Source organism: Littorina saxatilis, linkage group LG7, assembly GCF_037325665.1.
Source record: "Littorina saxatilis isolate snail1 linkage group LG7, US_GU_Lsax_2.0, whole genome shotgun sequence".
Classification (NCBI taxonomy): domain Eukaryota; kingdom Metazoa; phylum Mollusca; class Gastropoda; order Littorinimorpha; family Littorinidae; genus Littorina; species Littorina saxatilis.
The window spans coordinates 7,824,191-7,851,332 of NC_090251.1; the positions used below are offsets into that span (position 1 = coordinate 7,824,191).

Sequence of the window (27,142 nt, forward strand, 5' to 3'; positions counted from 1 at the left end):
TTGGATGGTCGCTTCCGATCGTCTGGGTGGCCGAGTGGTAACGCACTTGCGCTCGGAAGCGAGAGGTTGCGAGTTCGACCCTGGGTCAGGGCGTTAGCAATTTTCTCCCCCCTTTCCTAACCTAGGTGGTGGGTTCAAGTGCTAGTCTTTCGGATGAGACGATAAACCGAGGTCCCTTCGTGTACACTACATTGGGGTATGCACGTTAAAGATCCCACGATTGACAAAAGGGTCTTTCCTGGCAAAATTGTATAGGCATAGATAAAAATGTCCACCAAAATACCCGTGTGACCTGGAATAATAGGCCGTGAAAGGTGGATGCAGCGCCTAAAGGTAGTCGATCTACTGGCCGATGTGAATGCGTGATATATTGTGTAAAAAATTCCATATCACACGGCATTAATAGGTAACATGCGCCTTGAGTCGCCTTGTGTGGTGAGATACGTGCGCGATATAAATCCTCGTAAATAAATAAATAATGCTACGGAAGTCGGCTGTTTTTTTTCAATATCCAAAAGCATATTGTCAATAACAAAGACGCATAGTTCCGGTTTACCCACCTGTACCACACGATGTTTCACTGATCGACAACAGCATACACTGACAACTTGAAATTCTTCTCAGGAATGTTTTTCAGCTTTACAAATGTCGATAGCATACCCTTTTCTGCTAACTTCCCGATGAAACAGGACTAAACCTATTATTTTCTGTCCCTAAACACCATAAAATGTTAAAAGTCGAAAGATGTAGTACAAACAGGGGAGTACAACGGAACAGCGTCAGCCGTTTTCGTGTGCCTGTGAGCTTAGTTCACAGTTGCCGACTGACACACATTTTCGCATTCGGCTTTTCCTATCTCGTAACTCCACACTAAATACCCCACTTTCCCTCTGAAGTATTGATGTACAACCCATGGCACTAACATTCATGTAGTCGTTTATAACTGAGGTTGAAAAATTCGCTTCATGACGAGACAAGTATAAATGCCATTCACCCAAACTGGAAACGTCGCTGCCGTCTGCTCGCTTTGTACGGATTAGCTGTTCTCTTTTCCTCCCCTTGTTGCATCCTAGTTCTTCAGTTGTTTCTAGTTTTCCGTTGATGTTGTGTTTTGGTCTTCTTCATAAGTAGTCTTGTTCAAAATTAAAAAAACTCAAACTTCTTTTTGTTGTATACGAATGAACTAATAAAAAGATGTTTAACAGCTGTGTTGTCAAATCGATTTTTTTTCCAAAGTCAGTGTGGCGCCTGCGCAAAACTTATGCGCATAAGAAACGAACGGCGTCTGCTATCAACACCTGAGATCAACGCATCGACGCAAAAACTGTAATTTTGTAAGTTTGGAACAACAAATAAAGGTCAGACCAGCTATATAATCGCTATTGTATTTTCAGCGTAGCAATAGGGTCCGATATTTAGACTCGAACAAGTATAATGCGACTCGTCTTCGACTCGTCGGCATTATACTTGTCTCGTCTAAATATCGGACCCTATTGCTACGCTGAAAACACAATAGCTGTTAATATTATACTGTTCGGTTATTTTGAATGAAAAGAATTCTTGAGAAAAAGGCGAGAGAGGGAACTAGGTTCTTATACTGTACCAACGGACGTTGTGCTAAAACCTACATCAGAATAGAAAACACCACCCAAACACCCTTCAGTCAAAGAAACACAATTAATGTTTGCATTCGTTCGGCCCCGACGTGAACAACGCCAAATTTCGCCTTCGCAGACGTTGTTTCAAACACGCGTCCAGGACTGCTGTGCGGAAAAGTGACGTCACTCTAGTCTTGGTTTTGAACTTCATACGCGTCCGTCTTTTGCGCAAACGGTTTATATCGGCTTCTTTGCAAATTATGAGCATCTAGCTGAGATAGTATCCGACAAAAACAACTGTAAATCCACGCCTATCAACGATTTTTTTTCCTTCAAAAGCTATTTGCAAAATGAACAATCTATACGTCCATAACACATACTTTGATTAAAGTGAACTCGACTTAACAGCAAAGAGCAATTTCTATCTTCCGTTTATGCGACGACGACAAATTGCTTCATTTTCCAGTGGGAAGGCTCGCAAAGGCCCCGTCCCGATTGTGTGAGAGGAAAAAAAGAAGGAAACCGTCACTTGTCGTCGTGCTGAGATGTCGGGCGTCTTCCCCGCAACGTCTATATTGTGTTTGAATACGTACGAATATTTAAAAAAAAACATGATATTTGTTTCCATTTTGGCCATCTTCACACATCCTTTTGCCCAAGCACGTGATCACGGAAAATGTTGATTGAAGTTTGACGGGAGATGCACACTGACACACCGCACAGAGTTTCGCGTGGCTAGCAACACTAAAGCTATGTGCAGTCATCTGGGAGATAGCTGTGTGAATGTTTTGATTCTTTATGTCCTGGTCTGCGACCAGAAGACACATCGCTGCTTCAACAATGCTCTGAGCGGAGCAGCATCTTTAAGTCGCCAGATTCACTATCAATAATATTGATGATGTCTTTGGGCCCCTGTCTCATTGGGCCCCCGTCTCATTGGGCCCCCAAGTCTAGATATTATGACCTGTCAGGGTCAATGTCATTTAAAGGTCACAGGGGGATTTAGGTATTGCCAGCCTTCTTGTGAGTATTACCAGTCCGTCGAAAGCTGACGAATTGAAATAATCTAAAGTAATGAGCTGCGTCTACATTCCAATACTGGATTGCGTAAATGTGCGTAGATGGCTGTGTGTCTTTCGGTTACCATGTAGAAACGTTTCTCAAGCTAAGAAACGTGTGTGAACCTGGCAGAATCATACACAACTGAAAACACTTCCACTCTACATGTGAAAAAAGAACACGTGCCAAAATCCCATGTAAATATATTCTTAGAGCGGCACAGGCTAGATCCCCGATCGCGCACGAGTACCGGCGCCCAGACTGCCTTCTTGAAACTGTCTAACCAGATCTAACTAGCATCATGTCACGTTAAATTAACGTGGAGGGGTTGTACCTTAGATTTGCATTGCTGAAATACAGAATATACTGTTCAGGCTTGTTTATTATGCTGGGGGCCCAAAGAGACGGTGGCCCAATGACACGTTTTCTTATTACTATTGAAAAGTGTAGGGGCCCCAGTGATACGGGGGCTCAATGAGATGGAGGCTTAAAGGGGACCCAAAGAGACGGGGACCCAATGACACGTTTTCTTATTACAACAGAAAAGTGTAGGGGCCCAATGAGATGGGGGCCCAATCAGACAGGGGCCTAAAGAGCAATCCCCATATTGATCCCTTTTCACGCCCAACATGACGAGTCCTCTTGATATAGAGGTCAACCGCTTGCACTTCACTCACAGCAACCAAATTCATTTGTGGTCTTCACTCCATCAGCACATATGCAAACTGCGTCCACACACTTGGCGCCGGCCGCTGTGCATTTGAGGTTGACATCGTTACATTCCGCCCCGACTCTGCCATCTGCTGGTTCTGAAACGTCACATTGTCTTTCTTTGAGAGCAAGAGAGAGAGAGAAAGAGAGAGAGAGAGAGAGAGAGAGAGAGAGAGAGAGAGAGAGAGAGAGAGAGAGAGAGAGAGAGAGAGAGAGAGAGAGAGAGTGTGTGTGTATGCGGGTGTATATCTTTCCATGCGTGTGTGTATATGTGTGAGTGTGTGTGCGTGCGCATGCTAGTGTGTTCGTACGTGCATGTGTGAGTGAGGGTCAGTGCAAGCAAGCGTGCACGTGTGTTTGTGAGTGGAAGTTTGCGTTAGGCATTACGCGTGCGTGTTCTTACGTGTGTGTGTGTGTGTGTGTGTGTGTGTGTGTGTGTGTGTATGCGTGTGTGTGTGTGTGTGCTTGTATGTGTGTGTGTGTATATATATTTATACATATATATTTATGTGTGTGTGTGTGTGTGTGTGTGTGTGTGTGTGCGAGTGTGTGTGTGTGTGTGTGTGTGTTTGTGTGTGTGTGTGTGTGTGCGTGTGTGTGAGTGTGTTTGTTCGTGAGTGAGTGTGTGTATGTGTGTATGTGTGTGTGTGTGTGTGTGTGTGTGTGTGTGTGTTCTTTCTGTGTGAGTGTATGTGCATGTGTAAAGGACTCACTACAAACAACATCGAAGGCAACGGAAATGTCCTTGTCACACTGGCAAGATTTGTCCACACACACCGCGCCTGCAGCACACAGCGATGTCACGTTGTCGCACGAGCCGCTTGCTTCCTGACCTGTTCAGTTCAACACACACACGTCTAGACCTGTTCAGTTCAACACACACACGTCTTGACCTTTTCAGTTTAACTCACACACACACACACACACACACACACACACACACACACACACACACACACACACACACACACACATATACACACACACACACACACACACACACACACATACACATCTAGACCTGTTCAATTCAACAGTTTCAAAGATCTAGCTTAAAAACATTTCGAGAATTGACCTCATTTTGAAATTTGACAAGTCATCAAGACTTGGGCTATGCCTCGAAATTATCAAACTCTAAAAATATGGATATTTTAAACATTTAAGCAAGTGGTTGTGTTTTTTTACCGCACTGCAAGCTCACTGTGACCTTGTTATTTGACGAGGGTCAATCAGACCCGCGCCATGTTCTAGGACCATGAAGACCTTACGTATAGAAGTGTACACGGTTTCAAAACTACAAATACAATTACATCGTAGGAAAGCTCAACATTTAGGTTTGCTCGTGTACTGCCGGCCTAACTCTCTTACAAAGACCTTCTTGATTTAAGGAGGAAGGGGAAGGAAAGGGGGAGGGGGCGGCGGTTGTCATGATAAAGTAACTTGGTGACGAATAAGGTTTACTCACGGCAAACCCCAAGCCAGTCGCAGAACGTTCCAACCTCGCAGGGTAAGAATGCGTTACGATCGCAAGTCCCTTGACCTTTGATTTCTGAAACGGAAACAGCAGTAAGTAAGACATGTAAAATTAGCGGAGATAAACGTTCCGACACGTGAAAACCCAAGTAAACTGCTTTAACAACAAGTAGTTCCGTGCATACTCAATGAAAGCAACTCACAGAGGCACGGTGTTCTCTCTGGAGTGAAGGTCAGCATAGTATTAGTATTTTACACATATTTCCATCTGTTGGCCTTTGTTTGTGATTACATCCCTGATGGTAGATTTGACACGGGTCGTCTTGGTCCTTGTAGCCTCGTAATGCCATTGTACACTCCTCAGATGTTTCCTGTTGCCTTCTTGATGTTCTGACTAAGCTCCGTCCTGTATAGCACTCGTTGGCCGGGTCTTTGCTCTTGCATTGCAGCCCTAAAAATGTGCAGGTTCTTTTCGATGGGCGACCACTTATACTCCGCGATATGACAACATGCTTGGCTTCAATTAAAGGAGTCGCGTGTCTTCGAGGACTAGTCTTCTTCCAGAAGATCGTCAGACCTATGCGGTGCATCGTGTCATTGACTTTAGCAACATGACGGGTTTAGTTCAATTTAACGGCAGCTCTTTCGAGCCCGTTGACATTTGAAGTGGTTTGAAACATGGCTGTGTCTGAGCTCCGCCATGCACTCCTTGTGATCTTATTTGCTCTGCTCATGAAACACAACTTTGGCACTGCAACAGAAGGGTAACTACCTGGGAGCAAGATCCTACGGCAGTTCTTACAATCTTACTAGGATCCAAGCGAAGACGCGTGATGCTTCCATCAGGTACATGCAGTCTGACGATGATGCAGCAGATACGTCCCATGTCTAGCGAGTCATTGATGGACCACTTCTCCAAGACTTGCAAGACAAACGTCCCACACCAGCAAAAGATGCAGTCACTGATGGACCACTTCTCCAAGACTTGCAAGACAAACGTCCCACACCAGCAAAAGATGCAGTCACTGATGGACCACCTCTCTGAGATTCCAAGACACACGTCTGTGAACAGACAAGCTGCAGGCATTTCAACCTGCAGATACCAAAACTACATAATGAGTTCTCCCTTTCAGGGGAATCCCCACCGCACTTACCCTTCTTGCGAGGATGGAGGGGTGAAACAGGAGGAAAAGAGAGGGAGGGGAGGGTAGAAAGGGACTGTCCCAAATGTGTTGCTACCATCTAGGGCAAACACGACTTGATAATCTAAACAGTGCATGCGAAACATAACATACACAGGAAATGACGAGGTCAGGCTGACGGGTCCTGCCGTCAAGTTTCACAAAGAAAGGGCATACGAGCGCCGGTCTCATTTACCGTGTTTATATATTCAATTAAAACAGCCAACTTTTCGCAAGCACAGACTAGCTATGGAGCAGCGCTTGACTGACCGTTCGCATCAGTCTTCTTCTACTTTTCATCTCAAGAAAATCGCTCACTTTTCACGTGCAAAACGGAGTGAAATTGACAAGCCATAATAGCGCGCTAGCCATTTCGTCAGTCAGTCAACCATTAGTTAATCAGTCATCCAGGCAGTCAGTTAACTAGCAGATCGACCAGTCAGCGAGTCATAAGCCAGCCAATGAGGCAGTTACTTAGTTAGACAGTCAATTAGCCAGCCAGTCAGTTAGTCATTAAGTCAATAAGCCAGTCAGAAAGTCATTCAATAAGTCAATGAGCCAGTCAATCAGTGACATAGTCAGCAGCCAGCCAATCAGTCAATTAGTCAACCAGAACGAGTCAGTCAGTCAGTCAGCCACCCAGTCAGTAAACAAGCCAGGCAGCCAGGCAGAAAGAAACAACTCACTGCACTCGTCGTTCTTGTCACAGACGGCGACCTGGCCGCAGTTTTCCTTGAGCTCTCCACGACACGACTGTCCCAGCGAAAGACCTAAAACAACGACCATCAATATAGAGATAGGACGCCACGGCTAGGTCGAGGTCCATGCTAAAGACACACACACACACACACACACACACACACACACACACACACACACACACACACACACACACACACACACACACACACACACACACAATGTTATAGTATCTTTATAATGTATGTAAAAACCTTGTGAGGCTCTGTGATCTGAAACTGCTGCTCAAAACGGCTCGGAAACTATGCCAAATGATTATTTTTAATGAATGTTAACCAGCGAATGGTTTGCATCGCCCAGCTCTCCCGTCAAGAGTCAGGGATTCCGGTCATCATCATCATGTATTTAGTTTCCATTGCTACCCATTCGTCAAAGTAGATCAAGACCGTTTGATTACGTAAGTCAAATGTATAGTCTAGCATGCACATGCCGTGCCATACAGCGCTAAAACGCTTCGCAAAACAGAAACAGACACAATGTCGGTTGAAGAATATCAAGGTCTGCAATGACTACCAAACACAGCATTCAGATTTGAAAAATAGAACGCTCAAACACTAATTCTAAGACCTTCCTCGTGTGTATTGTCATCTATTCAATTCCCAAAATGAACTCTGTAGCCCTTGGCTCAATATCAGCTCTGTATCTCTAGGAATAGTGCATGAAATACTCAGGGTCGAAATGCAGGACAAAAATTATGATTCGCTCAAAGAATTAGGTCCCAATAAACATTACAGTCTGGGATGGCTACTCAAAACACTGCCGTTTTCAATTTGAGTACCTCAGCGCTCAAACGTTTATTTTAAGGTATAATTCCTGGTTTGTGGTCACACAATTACAACCCCCAACCTGAACTGTATAGCTCTTGGGGCGATTTGAGCCAGTTTTCTTGTTAGATACAAATTCTTTAACGTGTTTCGAACTGAACACTGGGTAAACGGAGGGTGGTCACTTACTGCACTCTTTCCCACTGTCGCAGGAAGCACTAGGACCACACTCCTCGTCATTTTCACACGATTCCCCCAGGTCTTTAGCTGCACACACATGTCACAAACCATGCAGTCATACATGATTTCACCAGACCAATATCTGCACAAACGTGTCACAAACCATGCAGTCACACATGATTCCCCTAGACCTCTATCTGCACACACGTGTCACAAACCATGCAGTCATACATGATTTCACCAGACCAATATCTGCACACACATGTCACAAACCATGCAGTCATACATGATTTCCCCAGACCAATATCTGCACACACATGTCACAAACCATGCAGTCATACATGATTTCACCAGACCAATATCTGCACACACATGTCACAAACCATGCAGTCATACATGATTTCCCTAGACCTCTATCTGCACACACGTGTCACAAACCATGCAGTCATACATGATTCCCCCAGACCTCTATCTGCACACACGTGTCACAAACCATGCAGTCATAATGATTCCCCTAGACCTCTATCTGCACACACGTGTCACAAACCATGCAGTCATACATGATTCCCCCAGACCTCTATCTGCACACACGTGTCACAAACCATGCAGTCATACATGATTCCCCCAGACCTCTATCTGCACACACGTGTCACAAACCATGCAGTCATACATGATTTCCCCAGACCTCTATATGCACACACGTGTCACAAACCATGCAGTCATACATGATTTCCCTAGACCTCTATCTGCACACACGTGTCACAAACCATGCGGTCATACATGATTTCCCCAGACCTCTATCTGCACACACGTGTCACAAACCATGCAGTCATAATGATTTCCCCAGACCAATATCTGCACACACGTGTCACAAACCATGCGGTCATACATGATTTCCCCAGACCTCTATCTGCACACACGTGTCACAAACCATGCAGTCATACATGATTTCCCCAGACCTCTATCTGCACACACGTGTCACAAACCATGCAGTCATACATGATTCCCCTAGACCTCTATCTGCACAAACGTGTCACAAACCATGCAGTCATACATGATTTCCCTAGACCTCTATCTGCACACACGTGTCACAAACCATGCAGTCATACATGATTTCCCTAGACCTCTATCTGCACACACGTGTCACAAACCATGCGGTCATACATGATTTCCCCAGACCAATATCTGCACACACGTGTCACAAACCATGCGGTCATACATGATTTCCCCAGACCTCTATCTGCACACACGTGTCACAAACCATGCAGTCATACATGATTTCCCCAGACCTCTATCTGCACACACGTGTCACAAACCATGCGGTCATACATGATTTCCCCAGACCTCTATCTGCACACACGTGTCACAAACCATGCAGTCATACATGATTTCCCTAGACCTCTATCTGCACACACGTGTCACAAACCATGCAGTCATACATGATTTCCCTAGACCTCTATCTGCACACACGTGTCACAAACCATGCAGTCATACATGATTCCCCTAGACCTCTATCTGCACAAACGTGTCACAAACCATGCAGTCATACATGATTCCCCTAGACCTCTATCTGCACAAACGTGTCACAAACCATGCGGTCATACATGATTCCCCTAGACCTCTATCTGCACAAACGTGTCACAAACCATGCCGTCATACATGATTCCCCTAGACCTCTATCTGCACACACGTGTCACAAACCATGCAGTCATACATGATTTCACCAGACCAATATCTGCACACACATGTCACAAACCATGCAGTCATACATGATTTCACCAGACCAATATCTGCACACACGTGTCACAAACCATGCAGTCATACATGATTTCCCCAGACCAATATCTGCACACACGTGTCACAAACCATGCAGTCATACATGATTCCCCCAGACCTCTATCTGCACACACGTGTCACAAACCATGTACCATGCAGTCATACATGATTCCCCCAGACCTCTATCTGCACACACGTGTCACAAACCATGCAGTCATACATGATTTCACCAGACAAATATCTGCACACACATGTCACAAACCATGCAGTCATACATGATTTCACCAGACCAATATCTGCACACACGTGTCACAAACCATGCAGTCATACATGATTTCACCAGACCAATATCTGCACACACGTGTCACAAACCATGCAGTCATACATGATTCCCCCAGACCTCTATCTGCACACACGTGTCACAAACCATGCAGTCATACATGATTCCCCCAGACCTCTATCTGCACACACGTGTCACAAACCATGCAGTCATACATGATTTCACCAGACCAATATCTGCACACACATGTCACAAACCATGCAGTCATACATGATTTCACCAGACCAATATCTGCACAAACGTGTCACAAACCATGCAGTCATACATGATTCCCCCAGACCTCTATCTGCACACACGTGTCACAAACCATGCAGTCATACATGATTCCCCCAGACCTCTATCTGCACACACGTGTCACAAACCATGCAGTCATACATGATTCCCCCAGACCTCTATCTGCACACACGTGTCACAAACCATGCAGTCATACATGATTCCCCCAGACCTCTATCTGCACACACGTGTCACAAACCATGCAGTCATACATGATTTCCCCAGACCTCTATCTGCACACACGTGTCACAAACCATGCAGTCATACATGATTCCCCCAGACCTCTATCTGCACACACGTGTCACAAACCATGCAGTCATACATGATTCCCCCAGACCTCTATCTGCACACACGTGTCACAAACCATGCAGTCATACATGATTCCCCCAGACCTCTATCTGCACACACGTGTCACAAACCATGCAGTCATACATGATTTCCCCAGACCTCTATATGCACACACGTGTCACAAACCATGCAGTCATACATGATTTCCCCAGACCTCTATCTGCACACACGTGTCACAAACCATGCAGTCATACATGATTCCCCCAGACCTCTATCTGCACACACGTGTCACAAACCATGCAGTCATACATGATTTCCCTAGACCTCTATCTGCACACACGTGTCACAAACCATGCAGTCATACATGATTTCCCTAGACCTCTATCTGCACACACGTGTCACAAACCATGCAGTCATAATGATTCCCCTAGACCTCTATCTGCACAAACGTGTCACAAACCATGCAGTCATAATGATTCCCCTAGACCTCTATCTGCACAAACGTGTCACAAACCATGCAGTCATAATGATTTCCCTAGACCTCTATCTGCACAAACGTGTCACAAACCATGCAGTCATAATGATTCCCCTAGACCTCTATCTGCACACACGTGTCACAAACCATGCAGTCATACATGATTTCACCAGACCAATATCTGCACACACATGTCACAAACCATGCAGTCATACATGATTTCACCAGACCAATATCTGCACACACGTGTCACAAACCATGCAGTCATACATGATTTCACCAGACCAATATCTGCACACACGTGTCACAAACCATGCAGTCATACATGATTCCCCCAGACCTCTATCTGCACACACGTGTCACAAACCATGTACCATGCAGTCATACATGATTCCCCCAGACCTCTATCTGCACACACGTGTCACAAACCATGCAGTCATACATGATTTCACCAGACAAATATCTGCACACACATGTCACAAACCATGCAGTCATACATGATTTCACCAGACCAATATCTGCACACACGTGTCACAAACCATGCAGTCATACATGATTTCACCAGACCAATATCTGCACACACGTGTCACAAACCATGCAGTCATACATGATTCCCCCAGACCTCTATCTGCACACACGTGTCACAAACCATGCAGTCATACATGATTCCCCCAGACCTCTATCTGCACACACGTGTCACAAACCATGCAGTCATACATGATTTCACCAGACCAATATCTGCACACACATGTCACAAACCATGCAGTCATACATGATTTCACCAGACCAATATCTGCACACACGTGTCACAAACCATGCAGTCATACATGATTCCCCCAGACCTCTATCTGCACACACGTGTCACAAACCATGCAGTCATACATGATTCCCCCAGACCTCTATCTGCACACACGTGTCACAAACCATGCAGTCATACATGATTCCCCCAGACCTCTATCTGCACACACGTGTCACAAACCATGCAGTCATACATGATTCTCCCAGACCTCTATCTGCACACACGTGTCACAAACCATGCAGTCATACATGATTTCCCCAGACCTCTATCTGCACACACGTGTCACAAACCATGCAGTCATACATGATTCCCCCAGACCTCTATCTGCACACACGTGTCACAAACCATGCAGTCATACATGATTCCCCCAGACCTCTATCTGCACACACGTGTCACAAACCATGCAGTCATACATGATTCCCCCAGACCTCTATCTGCACACACGTGTCACAAACCATGCGGTCATACATGATTTCCCCAGACCTCTATCTGCACACACGTGTCACAAACCATGCGGTCATAATGATTTCCCCAGACCAATATCTGCACACACGTGTCACAAACCATGCGGTCATAATGATTTCCCCAGACCTCTATCTGCACACACGTGTCACAAACCATGCAGTCAGACATGATTTCCCCAGACCTCTATCTGCACAAACGTGTCACAAACCATGCAGTCATACATGATTTCCCCAGACCAATATCTGCACACACGTGTCACAAACCATGCGGTCATACATGATTTCCCCAGACCTCTATCTGCACACACGTGTCACAAACCATGCAGTCATACATGATTTCCCCAGACCAATATCTGCACACACGTGTCACAAACCATGCGGTCATACATGATTTCCCCAGACCTCTATCTGCACACACGTGTCACAAACCATGCAGTCATAATGATTTCCCTAGACCTCTATCTGCACACACGTGTCACAAACCATGCGGTCATACATGATTTCCCCAGACCTCTATCTGCACACACGTGTCACAAACCATGCAGTCATACATGATTTCCCCAGACCTCTATCTGCACACACGTGTCACAAACCATGCAGTCATACATGATTTCCCTAGACCTCTATCTGCACACACGTGTCACAAACCATGCGGTCATAATGATTTCCCCAGACCAATATCTGCACACACGTGTCACAAACCATGCGGTCATAATGATTTCCCCAGACCTCTATCTGCACACACGTGTCACAAACCATGCAGTCATACATGATTTCCCCAGACCTCTATCTGCACACACGTGTCACAAACCATGCAGCCATACATGATTCCCCCAGACCTCTATCTGCACACACGTGTCACAAACCATGCAGTCATACATGATTTCCCTAGACCTCTATCTGCACACACGTGTCACAAACCATGCAGTCATACATGATTTCCCTAGACCTCTATCTGCACACACGTGTCAGAAACCATGCGGTCATAATGATTTCCCCAGACCAATATCTGCACACACGTGTCACAAACCATGCGGTCATAATGATTTCCCCAGACCTCTATCTGCACACACGTGTCACAAACCATGCAGTCATACATGATTTCCCCAGACCTCTATCTGCACACACGTGTCACAAACCATGCAGTCATACATGATTCCCCCAGACCTCTATCTGCACACACGTGTCACAAACCATGCAGTCATACATGATTCCCCCAGACCTCTATCTGCACACACGTGTCACAAACCATGCAGTCATACATGATTTCCCTAGACCTCTATCTGCACACACGTGTCACAAACCATGCAGTCATAATGATTCCCCTAGACCTCTATCTGCACACACGTGTCACAAACCATGCAGTCATACATGATTTCACCAGACCAATATCTGCACACACATGTCAGAAACCATGCAGTCATACATGATTTCACCAGACCAATATCTGCACACACGTGTCACAAACCATGCAGTCATACATGATTTCACCAGACCAATATCTGCACACACGTGTCACAAACCATGCAGTCATACATGATTCCCCCAGACCTCTATCTGCACACACGTGTCACAAACCATGCAGTCATACATGATTCCCCCAGACCTCTATCTGCACACACGTGTCACAAACCATGCAGTCATACATGATTTCACCAGACCAATATCTGCACACACATGTCACAAACCATGCAGTCATACATGATTTCACCAGACCAATATCTGCACACACGTGTCACAAACCATGCAGTCATACATGATTTCACCAGACCAATATCTGCACACACGTGTCACAAACCATGCAGTCATACATGATTCCCCCAGACCTCTATCTGCACACACGTGTCACAAACCATGCAGTCATACATGATTCCCCCAGACCTCTATCTGCACACACGTGTCACAAACCATGCAGTCATACATGATTTCACCAGACCAATATCTGCACACACATGTCACAAACCATGCAGTCATACATGATTTCACCAGACCAATATCTGCACACACGTGTCACAAACCATGCAGTCATACATGATTCCCCCAGACCTCTATCTGCACACACGTGTCACAAACCATGCAGTCATACATGATTCCCCCAGACCTCTATCTGCACACACGTGTCACAAACCATGCAGTCATACATGATTCCCCCAGACCTCTATCTGCACACACGTGTCACAAACCATGCAGTCATACATGATTCCCCCAGACCTCTATCTGCACACACGTGTCACAAACCATGCAGTCATACATGATTTCCCCAGACCTCTATCTGCACACACGTGTCACAAACCATGCAGTCATACATGATTCCCCCAGACCTCTATCTGCACACACGTGTCACAAACCATGCAGTCATACATGATTCCCCCAGACCAATATCTGCACACACGTGTCACAAACCATGCAGTCATACATGATTTCCCCAGACCAATATCTGCACACACGTGTCACAAACCATGCGGTCATAATGATTTCCCCAGACCTCTATCTGCACACACGTGTCACAAACCATGCGGTCATACATGATTTCCCCAGACCTCTATCTGCACAAACGTGTCACAAACCATGCAGTCATACATGATTTCCCCAGACCAATATCTGCACACACGTGTCACAAACCATGCGGTCATACATGATTTCCCCAGACCTCTATCTGCACACACGTGTCACAAACCATGCAGTCATACATGATTTCCCCAGACCAATATCTGCACACACGTGTCACAAACCATGCGGTCATACATGATTTCCCCAGACCTCTATCTGCACACACGTGTCACAAACCATGCAGTCATAATGATTTCCCTAGACCTCTATCTGCACACACGTGTCACAAACCATGCAGTCATACATGATTCCCCCAGACCTCTATCTGCACACACGTGTCACAAACCATGCAGTCATACATGATTCCCCTAGACCTCTATCTGCACACACGTGTCACAAACCATGCAGTCATACATGATTCCCCTAGACCTCTATCTGCACACACGTGTCACAAACCATGCAGTCATACATGATTCCCCTAGACCTCTATCTGCACACACGTGTCACAAACCATGCAGTCATAATGATTTCCCTAGACCTCTATCTGCACACACGTGTCACAAACCATGCAGTCATACATGATTCCCCTAGACCTCTATCTGCACACACGTGTCACAAACCATGCAGTCATACATGATTCCCCTAGACCTCTATCTGCACACACGTGTCACAAACCATGCAGTCATAATGATTTCCCCAGACCTCTATCTGCACACACGTGTCACAAACCATGCAGTCATACATGATTCCCCTAGACCTCTATCTGCACACACGTGTCACAAACCATGCAGTCATACATGATTCCCCTAGACCTCTATCTGCACACACGTGTCACAAACCATGCGGTCATACATGATTCCCCCAGACCTCTATCTGCACACACGTGTCACAAACCATGCAGTCATAATGATTCCCCTAGACCTCTATCTGCACACACGTGTCACAAACCATGCAGTCATAATGATTCCCCTAGACCTCTATCTGCACACACGTGTCACAAACCATGCAGTCATAATGATTCCCCTAGACCTCTATCTGCACACACGTGTCACAAACCATGCAGTCATAATGATTTCCCTAGACCTCTATCTGCACACACGTGTCACAAACCATGCAGTCATAATGATTCCCCTAGACCTCTATCTGCACACACGTGTCACAAACCATGCAGTCATACATGATTCCCCCAGACCTCTATCTGCACACACGTGTCACAAACCATGCAGTCATAATGATTCCCCTAGACCTCTATCTGCACACACGTGTCACAAACCATGCAGTCATACATGATTCCCCCAGACCTCTATCTGCACACACGTGTCACAAACCATGCAGTCATAATGATTCCCCTAGACCTCTATCTGCACACTCGTGTCACAAACCATGCAGTCATACATGATTCCCCCAGACCTCTATCTGCACACACGTGTCACAAACCATGCGGTCATACATGATTTCCCCAGACCTCTATCTGCACACACGTGTCACAAACCATGCAGTCATAATGATTCCCCTAGACCTCTATCTGCACACACGTGTCACAAACCATGCAGTCATACATGATTTTCCTAGACCTATATCTGCACACACGTGTCACAAACCATGCGGTCATACATGATTTCCCTAGACCTCTATCTGCACACACGTGTCACAAACCATGCAGTCATACATGATTTCCCTAGACCTCTATCTGCACACACGTGTCACAAACCATGCGGTCATACATGATTTCCCCAGACCTCTATCTGCACACACGTGTCACAAACCATGCAGTCATACATGATTCCCCTAGACCTCTATCTGCACAAACGTGTCACAAACCATGCGGTCATACATGATTCCCCCAGACCTCTATCTGCACAAACGTGTCACAAACCATGCGGTCATACATGATTTCCCCAGACCTCTATCTGCACACACGTGTCACAAACCATGCAGTCATACATGATTCCCCCAGACCTCTATCTGCACAAACGTGTCACAAACCATGCGGTCATACATGCTTCCCCTAGACCTCTATCTGCACAAACGTGTCACAAACCATGCGGTCATACATGATTCCCCTAGACCTCTATCTGCACACACGTGTCACAAACCATGCAGTCATACATGATTCCCCCAGACCTCTATCTGCACAAACGTGTCACAAACCATGCGGTCATACATGATTCCCCTAGACCTCTATCTGCACAAACGTGTCACAAACCATGCGGTCATACATGATTCCCCCAAACCTCTATCTGCACACACGTGTCACAAACCATGCAGTCATACATGATTCCCCCAGACCTCTATCTGCACAAACGTGTCACAAACCATGCGGTCATACATGATTCCCCCAGACCTCTATCTGCACAAACGTGTCACAAACCATGCGGTCATACATGATTCCCCCAGACCTCTATCTGCACAAACGTGTCACAAACCATGCGGTCATACATGATTCCCCCAGACCTCTATCTGCACACACGTGTCACAAACCATGCAGTCATACATGATTTCCCTAGACCTCTATCTGCACAAACGTGTCACAAACCATGCAGTCATACATGATTCCCCCAGACCTCTATCTGCACAAACGTGTCACAAACCATGCGGTCATACATGATTCCCCCAGACCAATATCTGCACACACGTGTCACAAACCATGCAGTCATAATGATTCCCCCAGACCTCTATCTGCACACACGTGTCCCAAACCATGCAGTCATACATGATTTCCCCAGACCTCTATCTGCACACACGTTGGTGGCATGCATATTTTACTTAAAAGGAAACTCACCGCATATTTTTTTTCAATAATCTATCAACATACCCAAATATTGCTCAAATTCAAGAAACACATCAATTTGTGAGCAGAAGAAAGGCAGATATTTAAATACACATAATTATGCGTGAGACCAAAACAATTGCAGTTTTACATCTGGGTTATACCTCTAAAAAAAGTATCCTTAACTTTTTGTGCTCAGTAAACAGAAGCACAAAGACAGTCTGTAGATTAACTGGGTGCATGATCTAAATCATGGGTGTAAGTTTGTCTTCCAATATTGGTATGTTCTATTTAAGCAACAACACAAAAACACAATTAGCACAGTCATGCCCATTTTGAATAAGAAGCAACATCGTTTGTGTGTGTGTGTGTGTGTGTGTGTGTGTGTGTGTGTGTGTGTGTGTGTGTGTGTGTGTGTGTGTGTGTGTGTGTGTGCGCGTGTGTGTGTGTGTGTGTGTGTGTGTGTGTGTGTGTGAAGAAAATACAACGATTTCTTCACAAACAAGGCAAGTTGTCCATAGGTCAGAATAAACAGCAAAATAATTCGTATGATGTATAGACCATTTGAGGCAGCTTGATAGTTTGTTTTTTGTATCTGTTTTTTGAAACACACCATGCAGTGACTTCTTTTTCTGACGTGGGTACCATGAGCATTTTTCAAATGAAATATTTGTTTCTCGGAAAATCCATTTAATTATAGGTCTTCACGGAAAATACTACAGTCATGTTCAGGCAAACCGTCCCCCTTGCAAAGCCCCACGCGATTATGGGTCACCAGGAAAACACGTGAATTTCTTCATGTCACTAGATTCAATTCGTCGTTAGCACGTGTAAACAGGGACATGGAAGTGCCAGAGGGTCGTGAATAAGCTATACGATGTGGCGCTCTTAATACAGTATTTAGGCCTGCCACTTAGCGATGATTAAGACATCTACATTTTCCACTCGTGGCTGTAACGTTAGTGCATGTCTGTAACAAACCTCTCACACTGGATAATGTCAACAAAGACGGTATTGGAGTTTCTCTTGACTCTGGTTTATTCCACGACACAGCGTCGCCATGCTCCTCGCATGCGCCCCCTATGCATGACGGTCACACAACGTCTTATTAGCCAAAACCAAGCCAGTATCGTATCATCTCCCTTTCCTTAAACAACGAATTTGAATAAACAAAATGAAAGAACATTGAACACTGAATTGAATAAGAAATGACTAAAACAGTAGGCATCCACCTCTTACTTAAGTATGAACAGTTACGAAATAAACATTTACTCCATTTGCTTACATTCAGACTTTCGGTGCCAATTGTCTTTCATTGTCTCTTCACAGAGGCACAACCCCCTCCATCTCTTCAATTGTTCAAGTTTCATAATGTAACAAGCAAAGTTCACCTCCCTGTGCTTAACTTAATACTTCCTGTTTTAATTGTTCAACTAACACAATTCTCACACTCAATCCTTTTTATACTTCATACATCCTTCAATAAGTAACATTCAAACATAAAAACTTAAACTCGATGATGGTTTGTCTGTTTTAAGTGGTGTACTCTTGCAGGTAGCTTGGTTTCTTGATCACCCTACCTCTGGATGTGCATGTTTGGGTGGCTGCACAGTCAGTCTGTGACTGTGGTGTTTGTGTCTTTGTACATGTGGCTGCTTTGTTCTGTATATTAAGTTTGATACATGTGGACTTCTTCGGAGACTGAACATGAGTTTCTGTATTCCGAGTGTCTACTCTTGTGTTTATATCATGGGTTGGCACCTGAGTGTCTGTATTTTCTTCAGGAATGTTGAACTCATGTGTTTTTCCTGTTTGTTTTTCCTGCTCTCTGTACTGTCTATGTCTGTTGCACAGAGATTGTGATTGTCTGTCCATTTGGTCTCTGTCCATTGTGCTGTATTCAGCATCAGTGTGTACACATCTTGGTTGTACATGTACTGTGAACTTGTGTGATGCCTGTCTCAGATCTTTTCTGTTTCTCCTGTATTCTTTGCCATCAGCCGTCCTGATTTTGTATGATCTGACATCAACTTGACTGTCTACTGTTGCTTTTATCCACCGATTTGTTCTTGGAGCTTTGAACCTAACTTCCTGGCCTGGCTTTAGATCACTCAGCTCTGTGGAGCTTCTGTTGTAGTACTGTTGTTGTGTGAACTTTTTCTGTTCTAGTTTTTGTTTCACCCCTGTGCATGTTTTTGGCTTCAGCAGTGTTTTAGCTGTCGGCAACAGCGTTCTCGTTCTGCGGCCAAATAGTCTCTGTGATGGAGATGTTTGCACTTTCTCTGATGGTATGTTTCTAAGTTCCAGCAGTGCTAAGTATGCATCTGACTGATCTTCAGCACACTTTTTCATGAGATCTTTGACTGCTTTGACAGTGTTTTCAGCTTTACCGTTTGACTGTGGGTAACCTGGAGAACTCGTGACATGTTCAAATCCCCACTGATTAGCAAATGTCCTGAACTCTGAACCCTGGAAAGGCGGTCCATTGTCAGAAACAAGCCGCTCTGGTATGCCATGCCTGGCAAAGTGTGCTTTCAGCTTGTAAATCACCTCCTTGCCCGTCTTCTTGTCAAGACGATCAACTTCAAAGAAGTCAGAGTAGTAGTCTACTACCACAAGATAGTCATTCCCCCTGCATTCCATGAGATCAGTAGCCACATATTGCCATGGGCGTTCTGGAATGGGATGACTGATGCTTGGTTCCTTGGGCTGCGCCTTTTGGAACGTTTGACACGGTTCACACTGTGAGAGAAACCGTTCCATGTCCTTCGCCATGTTGACCCAATACACCACCTCTCGAGCTCTCCTCAAACAACCTTGTAGGCCTGTATGACTCTTATGAAGCAACTGCATGATTCTCTGCTTCATGCCCTCAGGAACAACAATCCTTTCAGCTTTGAATACGAGGCCGTTCTGAACTGACAACTCCTCTCGGAAGGGAAAATACACCTGTAGCCTCAATGGAACACTCCTTTTGTCCTCTGGCCATCCCCCTTGTATCACTCTCTTGAGATGACACAGATTTTCATCTTCTGTTGTCATTTTCTGAAGTTCCTGCAATGTTGACTCACACACTGAAATGTATGAAGCCATCTGAATGTCTTCCACCTCTTTTTCAAGGTCTGTTTGAAAAATTGCCTCCTTTTCCACCTTGCCTTTGCCCCCACTGGACTTGTGAACCGCCCTACTGAGAGCATCAGCTAACCACATCTCTGAGCCCTTCTTGTAGACTACCGTGTAGTCAAACCTTTGAGTTCTCATCAGCATGCGTTGCAGCCGCTTCGGCGCGCTCAGCAGAGTTTTCTGGTGTATCGGAATCAATGGTTTGTGGTCTGACTCGACCTCCACCTGTCGTCCAAAACAATAGCGTTCGAAACGCTCCAAACCAAACACTATCGCCAACATCTCCTTTTCAATCTGCGCATAGTGTCGTTCTGTTTCAGTCAACGCTCGTGACGCAAAATGTACCGGTTGACCATCGGTCATCAGGCAAGCACCAAGACCAAACTCTGAAGCATCACACTGAAGAGTCGTCTTCCCCTCAGAACTGAAATATCTGAGAACTGGTGGTTCAGACAGCATTGCTTTGATCTCGTCAAGTGCTTTGGTGTGGTCCTCATTCCATCTGAACAGGACGTTCTTTTTGACTAGTTCTCGCAATGGCGCGGCTTTCTCAGACAACTGCGGCGCAAACTTTTGCAGATAGCCAACCATACCCAACAGACGCTGAACATCAGCCTTGTCCTCGGGTTGTCGAAATGAGTTGATTGCATCAACTTTCTTCGGATCAACTTTCAACCCCTCTTTCGAGATCACATGACCCAGGTACGATATCTCTGTCTTCTTCAATTCAACCTTCTGCTTGTTCAGCTTGACGTTCTTCTCACGACAACGCTGCAACAGACTTTGGACGTTTCGATCATGATCAACTGAGGCCTCTTCATCTGTATCACCCTTGCCCCAGACAATGATGTCATCATGTACGGCAAAAACTCCGGGCAAACCCTGAACTGCCTCGTCCATTCGACGTTGGAATTCTTCTGGCGCCACTGAAATTCCGAAAGGCATGCGCAGCCAACGAAATTTTCCTTCAGGCGTCTCAAACGTAGTGAGCAAACTGCTCTCTTCATCCAGGTGAACATGCCAAAACCCATTCCGTGCGTCAAAATGACTGAAATAACGCGCACCCTGAAGCTCACCAAGTACGTCGTCTATCGTTTTCATGGGGTAGTCATTGCGTTTGAGCGCTTTGTTCAATGGTTTTGGGTCAAGGCAGAGACGTACTGACCCATTGGGTTTCATGGTAACAACAACGCTACTAACCCAGTCTGTTGGACTGTGTACTGGTGTTATGACCCCTAGTGCTTGCAGCCTGTCCAGCTCTTTTTTGACTTTGTCGCGAATTGCGAGTGGCCATTTTCTGCATGGTAGTTTGACAGGTGGAACTGTGCTGTCTGTCTGTATGTGTAACACACCCTGAAGATCACCTAGCTCCCCTTCAAAAACGTCATCAAACTGCCCCAAAACTGACTGATCAACCACTGCAATGTTTTCTGTGACCACTTTAATCAGCTCCATTGCCTGCACTGCTCTGAATCCCAAAATTGGTTTGGATTCCCCTTGCACTACTTGGAATCTGACCTTGTACACTTGTTTGTTTTTTGGATTTGTTACCTTCATGATCTTTTCCCCCAGTGGCCTTACCTCCCGCTCATCATACATGCGCAGCTTTTTGTTTGACCTGTCAAGCGACTTGAGTGTTTTGTCCCCTGTGACCTTAGTGTATGTGCTTGTTGACATGCAGTTTGTGCTTGCACCACTGTCGAGCTGGAATGAAACTTCAACCTTGTTGATCATCATTTTGGCATGCACTGCATTCTCACTTCCACCCACATGCAACACATCAAGGTCAACATTATCATCATCATCATCACACAACACCTCATCACAATCATGACATTGACAAGTGTTCATTTGTTTCTTTTCTGTCTTCAAACAGACAGTCGCAAAATGGTTCGGACCCCCACACCGTCGACAGGTCTTCTTGTACGCCGGGCATTGTTCTTTCACCTGCGCATGCTTGCGCCCACAAAACTTACAGTCCACCTGTGTTGCACCTGCCTTTGGTGCCTTTCTGGTCGTCACACCTTTTCTTCCTGAAAAATCACACACTTTATGAACTTCCTCCCCAGTGGATGACATGTCCTTGGCTCGTGTTGATGTGATATCATACAAACGCACAATGTCAATGGCCTTCTGCAGGTCAAGATCCTTCTCCTCCAGAAGTTTCCTTCTGATTTCATCACTGCAGATGCCTGCCACCAGTCTGTCCCTGATGAGACGGTCCTCCATCTGCCCGAAACGACAATTCTTTGCCAAAGTACGAAGCACAGTCACATACGTGTTGACACTCTCATCTTCCTTTTGAGCTCTCTGGTTAAATTTGTAAGTCTCATAGGTCTCATTCGTCTGCACTACACAGAACTGCTCAAACTTCTCCAACACTTTCTCAATGTTATGCCTGTGCGTGGGATCGTCAAACTTCCATGTCTCTACCAACTCTGCCGCATCCTCACCTGCGACAGTGAGAAACACTGCCGTTTGAAACTCGGACTTTTCTTCACTCAACCGTGACGCAATCGAATAGTTCACCCACTGCCTTTTCCACTTCTTCCACTGGGACTCCAAATTGTCTTTCGCCGTGTGGAAATCTAAACTCCCCGGCGGTTTCAGTCCCGCTCCCGAAAACCGTTTATCACGAGTAAGCTCCCTTTGAGCTTGCTCGGCGTTTTCTACCATCTTTCGCAAGTTTGAATACAGTTTTAAACACTAATGAAGAATCTGACACCATGTAACGTTAGTGCATGTCTGTAACAAACCTCTCACACTGGATAATGTCAACAAAGACGGTATTGGAGTTTCTCTTGACTCTGGTTTATTCCACGACACAGCGTCGCCATGCTCCTCGCATGCGCCCCCTATGCATGACGGTCACACAACGTCTTATTAGCCAAAACCAAGCCAATATCGTATCAGTGGCCTCAGTTTGAAGCAGCCAAGCTCATAAATGCAACAAACCGAAACATCCAGAAAACATTGCGAGAATATCAGTCCCTCGACAGATTCGTAAGGTGTGTTAAAAGCCACAACATTAATTGCCAATCGTCTGTGCTGTGACTCACAAAACACAGTCAAACTAGATTTCTGGTGCCATCGTGACGACTTAATCACGTTTGGACCAATAGCGGCACAGGCATTGCTGAACATAAACTGAGCTGCTCATTGCAACTCTTTATTGTTTAGATTTAAATTCGTCGTATGTGTTTGCTTATTTTCACTTTGAATGGACTAATGTTTTGAGAAAAAACATTGCATACACAGGTACAATAAAAGCCTACTCTCCATAGCATAATAGCCCAACCCTCATTCATACCAATGGCCATACCCTCACCCCCTCCACTCCCGCTGTGTACATTTAGTCAAGTTTTGACTAAATGATTTAACATAGACAGGGACTCGAGACGAGGGTGGCGGTGTATGTGTGTGCGTGTGTATGTGTGCATAATTATGTGTAAACTTGGAAGCTTGGAAGCTTAAACATTAGTTAATTAGTTTGCTCATTAAAGTTGTCATTATAATCGAATTTTCCGTTACTGATTAAAACCATGATCGCATTGTATTTCCCATCTTCTCCTGAATTCAAAAATATGTGAATATGTCATGTTTACTCTAAAAATGTGATCAGAATGGAATAAAATAGGACTTCGGTCGCATGCTTCGCGGAGACGAGGGTGGTCCGCCTCGGTCTTCAGGTTAGCTGAGACAATCTGAAGCTATAGTCTCGGCGATTACTGGTTTTTTTTTGGTTATTGATCTTTATGGTTTGTTAACGATTGACTAAATGTTTTATATCGCTTCACGCGACTTGTTTGCTTTCTCATTGATTCAGAATATGTACCTGGCATAACACCTTTAGTACTGTTGAACATATATAAATGTATTGTTAGCGTTTTTGGGTTTCGAAATACTGCATGCTGAAGGTATCATGCAGGTATTATTCAGGTATGTTTATTACATGTTGAATTATAAATGTACACTATATGCTCACCTTGGGAAAAACATGCTTTGCTTGTATAAGCTTTTTAAGTATTACACATCATACGTCGGGATCACATAACAATTCAATTAGATTGTATTGTTTCCCATTTGCATTTTACATCTTATTAATACGACCTGTTTGATAAACTGGTAAACGAGTTTTGTTCTTGTCTTTTTTCAATTTGTCAGTCAGTCCATGGACTTCCCAGTTTTGTCTGCTTCTACAGTTCAACAACTCACTTTGTATCAATCCGACATGCTTCAAATGTGTACAGCACGTGTAAAAGTACTTGACATCCACAACATTAAATACAAACCAATTGTGTTAAATTAAATCTGTTTACAACGCGCGCTCAAAACATGCCTCATGTGCAGTTTTCACACTAACGACAGAGCCATGTCAAATGTATCAGGTAGCTTGGAAACAATTACCACTCATCCTAGTGCCACATTTACTCCCATTAACGTAACGAGATTGTTCAATTTGTCAGCGAAACCTCGAAAACCTTGTAATGTTGAATTGTTATGTTGAGACAATCAATCAAAGTGTACTTACTGCAGGTAAAGTCTTCGTAGTTGACACTGAAGCCAGCAGAACAATTACACTTCTGATTGTCGCACACGGAGTTTGGATCCAAGCATTTTGGGGAACAATCACCGCCCACCCTACCTGGACTTGGCTCTGGAACAACAAATTAGGTAACTTGGAAACAGCTCCCAGCCACTATACCATGACATGTCTCAGGGACAAATCATCACGTTGCTCCGAAACAGTTTGCATCCACCCTAACGCCACATGGATCTAAAACAAAGGTAGCTCGGACACAGAACCCACCCAACCTAGTGCTATATGGATTTGAAAAATGTATCAGGTTGCTTGGAAACATTAGTTACCACTCATCCTAGTGCCACATGGATCTGAAACAAATAATCAGTTAGCTTGGATACAGTTATCACTCCCCCTATCGCCAAATGAATCTGACACAAATAATCAGGTAGCGAGGAAACAGTTACGTAGAGGTTACATGCCGAGTCTCAGTGATTATCAAAAATAATGGTCGAAGTTAGTGGATCATGACAAATGCGAGCTTCAGCGAGCTTTTTCATGACCGCGAACTGAGATCATTATTTTTGATAATCACTGAGACGAGGTATGTAACCTCTTTATTCCTCCTTTCTTCAGTTATTGAAAGAAAAGAGTAGTTTAGTTTGATCGAATCATATTCACCCAACCAGTCTACCTGCGCAGGCAATCGATTAATGCGCAGCTGTATAGTTCCGTGCAAATCATTCAATTCTGTTAACACTTCTTGTCAGTTTCCATGTTTTGAACTAAAATCAGGTACACAGTTATGTTATCATTCTGCTGTGGCGGTAAAGGCAGATAGTGTGTGTTCTGTTCATGTTTTGGTATCGCTCAGGAAATGTTCTTTCCTCGAATGTGACTCGCAGACGAAGTTTTACACTCGTGTTCCAACGTTAAAAACTGTATGAAGTTCAGTTTTCTGGAGCAAAATAGTGTATGAAACCGCTGCATGTTCTTTAAGTTGATTAAATGTTTGCAATTGATTGCGTGTGATCTGTTTATAAAATGAAATATTGTTGAAAACTGACCGTCGGATTGCAGTCTTGTCGATGCAGCCGAAATCTGGAAGGGGAACTACTCGTGTCGCTAGACAAAGTATGAGAGTTACTTTTCCTTGGAATCTTGCTAGCGATAAACGATTGTGCACGGCAGATCTGAATTCAGAAAGCAACCAAACTCATGGATTTTATTTTGAGATTCGTGTGTTCAAGCCTCTAGTTGCTGGTTTAAATGCGGTATGGTTGTATTGTTTGCTCCAGAAATGTATATTTTGTACATTAGAGTGTTCTGAACTTTTGAGTCGCAAAAAGTAGATCCATAATGTGTACAGTCTCTACCCATGAGCTATCGAGGATTCAGGCCCGTTGTTGGGTAAGTGATTTTGGTTGTTGGGTAAGTTACCGAAACATAACTAGCCCTACAAGTTTTCAGAGAGAAAGAAGCAGAGGGGGGAATAACACTCACTCTATAGTTGCATTAATCTGGAACAAATAATCAGGCAGCTCTGAAACAGTTCCCGCCCACGCTATACTGTCACATGGATCTTGAACAAATACACAAGTTAATTGGACACAGTGTGCAGCCAATCTATTGTTTCGTGGAGCTGGACCAAATAATCGCGTAGCTCGCTTCCTCCGCCTGCATAGTTAGGTCAGCTTGAGTTGTCCACAGAAACAATAGGTGCACAACGGGTTGCACTATGGAATCAGAGGGCTAAGGCCACTCAAACACGTTAGGAAGCATTGCTGAATGATCTGACTGAACACAGTTTCCTGGCAAGATATTTTGTGCTGTTGCTCATCTAACAGAGTTTCTCAGGAGAGCAAAAATAGCAAAGCATAGGCAAGAAAAGAAATAACCATTAATTAGTCTGTAAAGTCTCATCATCATGTGTCTATTGACATTTTGTGTAAATGGTTGAAACAGGTACTCGACACAGCGCCGGGATTGATGAATTTAGTGTGCGTTTAAAACGCGAACAAAACCACCCACTGTTGT

General features: G+C 44.7%; 1 protein-coding gene across 1 annotated transcript in view; it reads right to left on the reverse strand.

Annotated features, from left to right (window-relative positions):
* Nucleotides 1-27,142, reverse strand: part of LOC138970629 (multiple epidermal growth factor-like domains protein 10) — a 120,119-nt gene that overhangs the window by 26,078 nt on the left and 66,899 nt on the right. Inside the window, exons 13-18 of the mRNA XM_070343099.1 lie at nt 25,115-25,240; nt 7,735-7,812; nt 6,709-6,792; nt 4,834-4,917; nt 4,082-4,201; nt 3,335-3,466 (exon numbers count right to left, since the gene is read on the reverse strand). Coding sequence (XP_070199200.1) covers nt 3,335-3,466; nt 4,082-4,201; nt 4,834-4,917; nt 6,709-6,792; nt 7,735-7,812; nt 25,115-25,240 — 624 coding nt within the window. The remainder of the gene's footprint in view (nt 1-3,334; nt 3,467-4,081; nt 4,202-4,833; nt 4,918-6,708; nt 6,793-7,734; nt 7,813-25,114; nt 25,241-27,142) is intronic.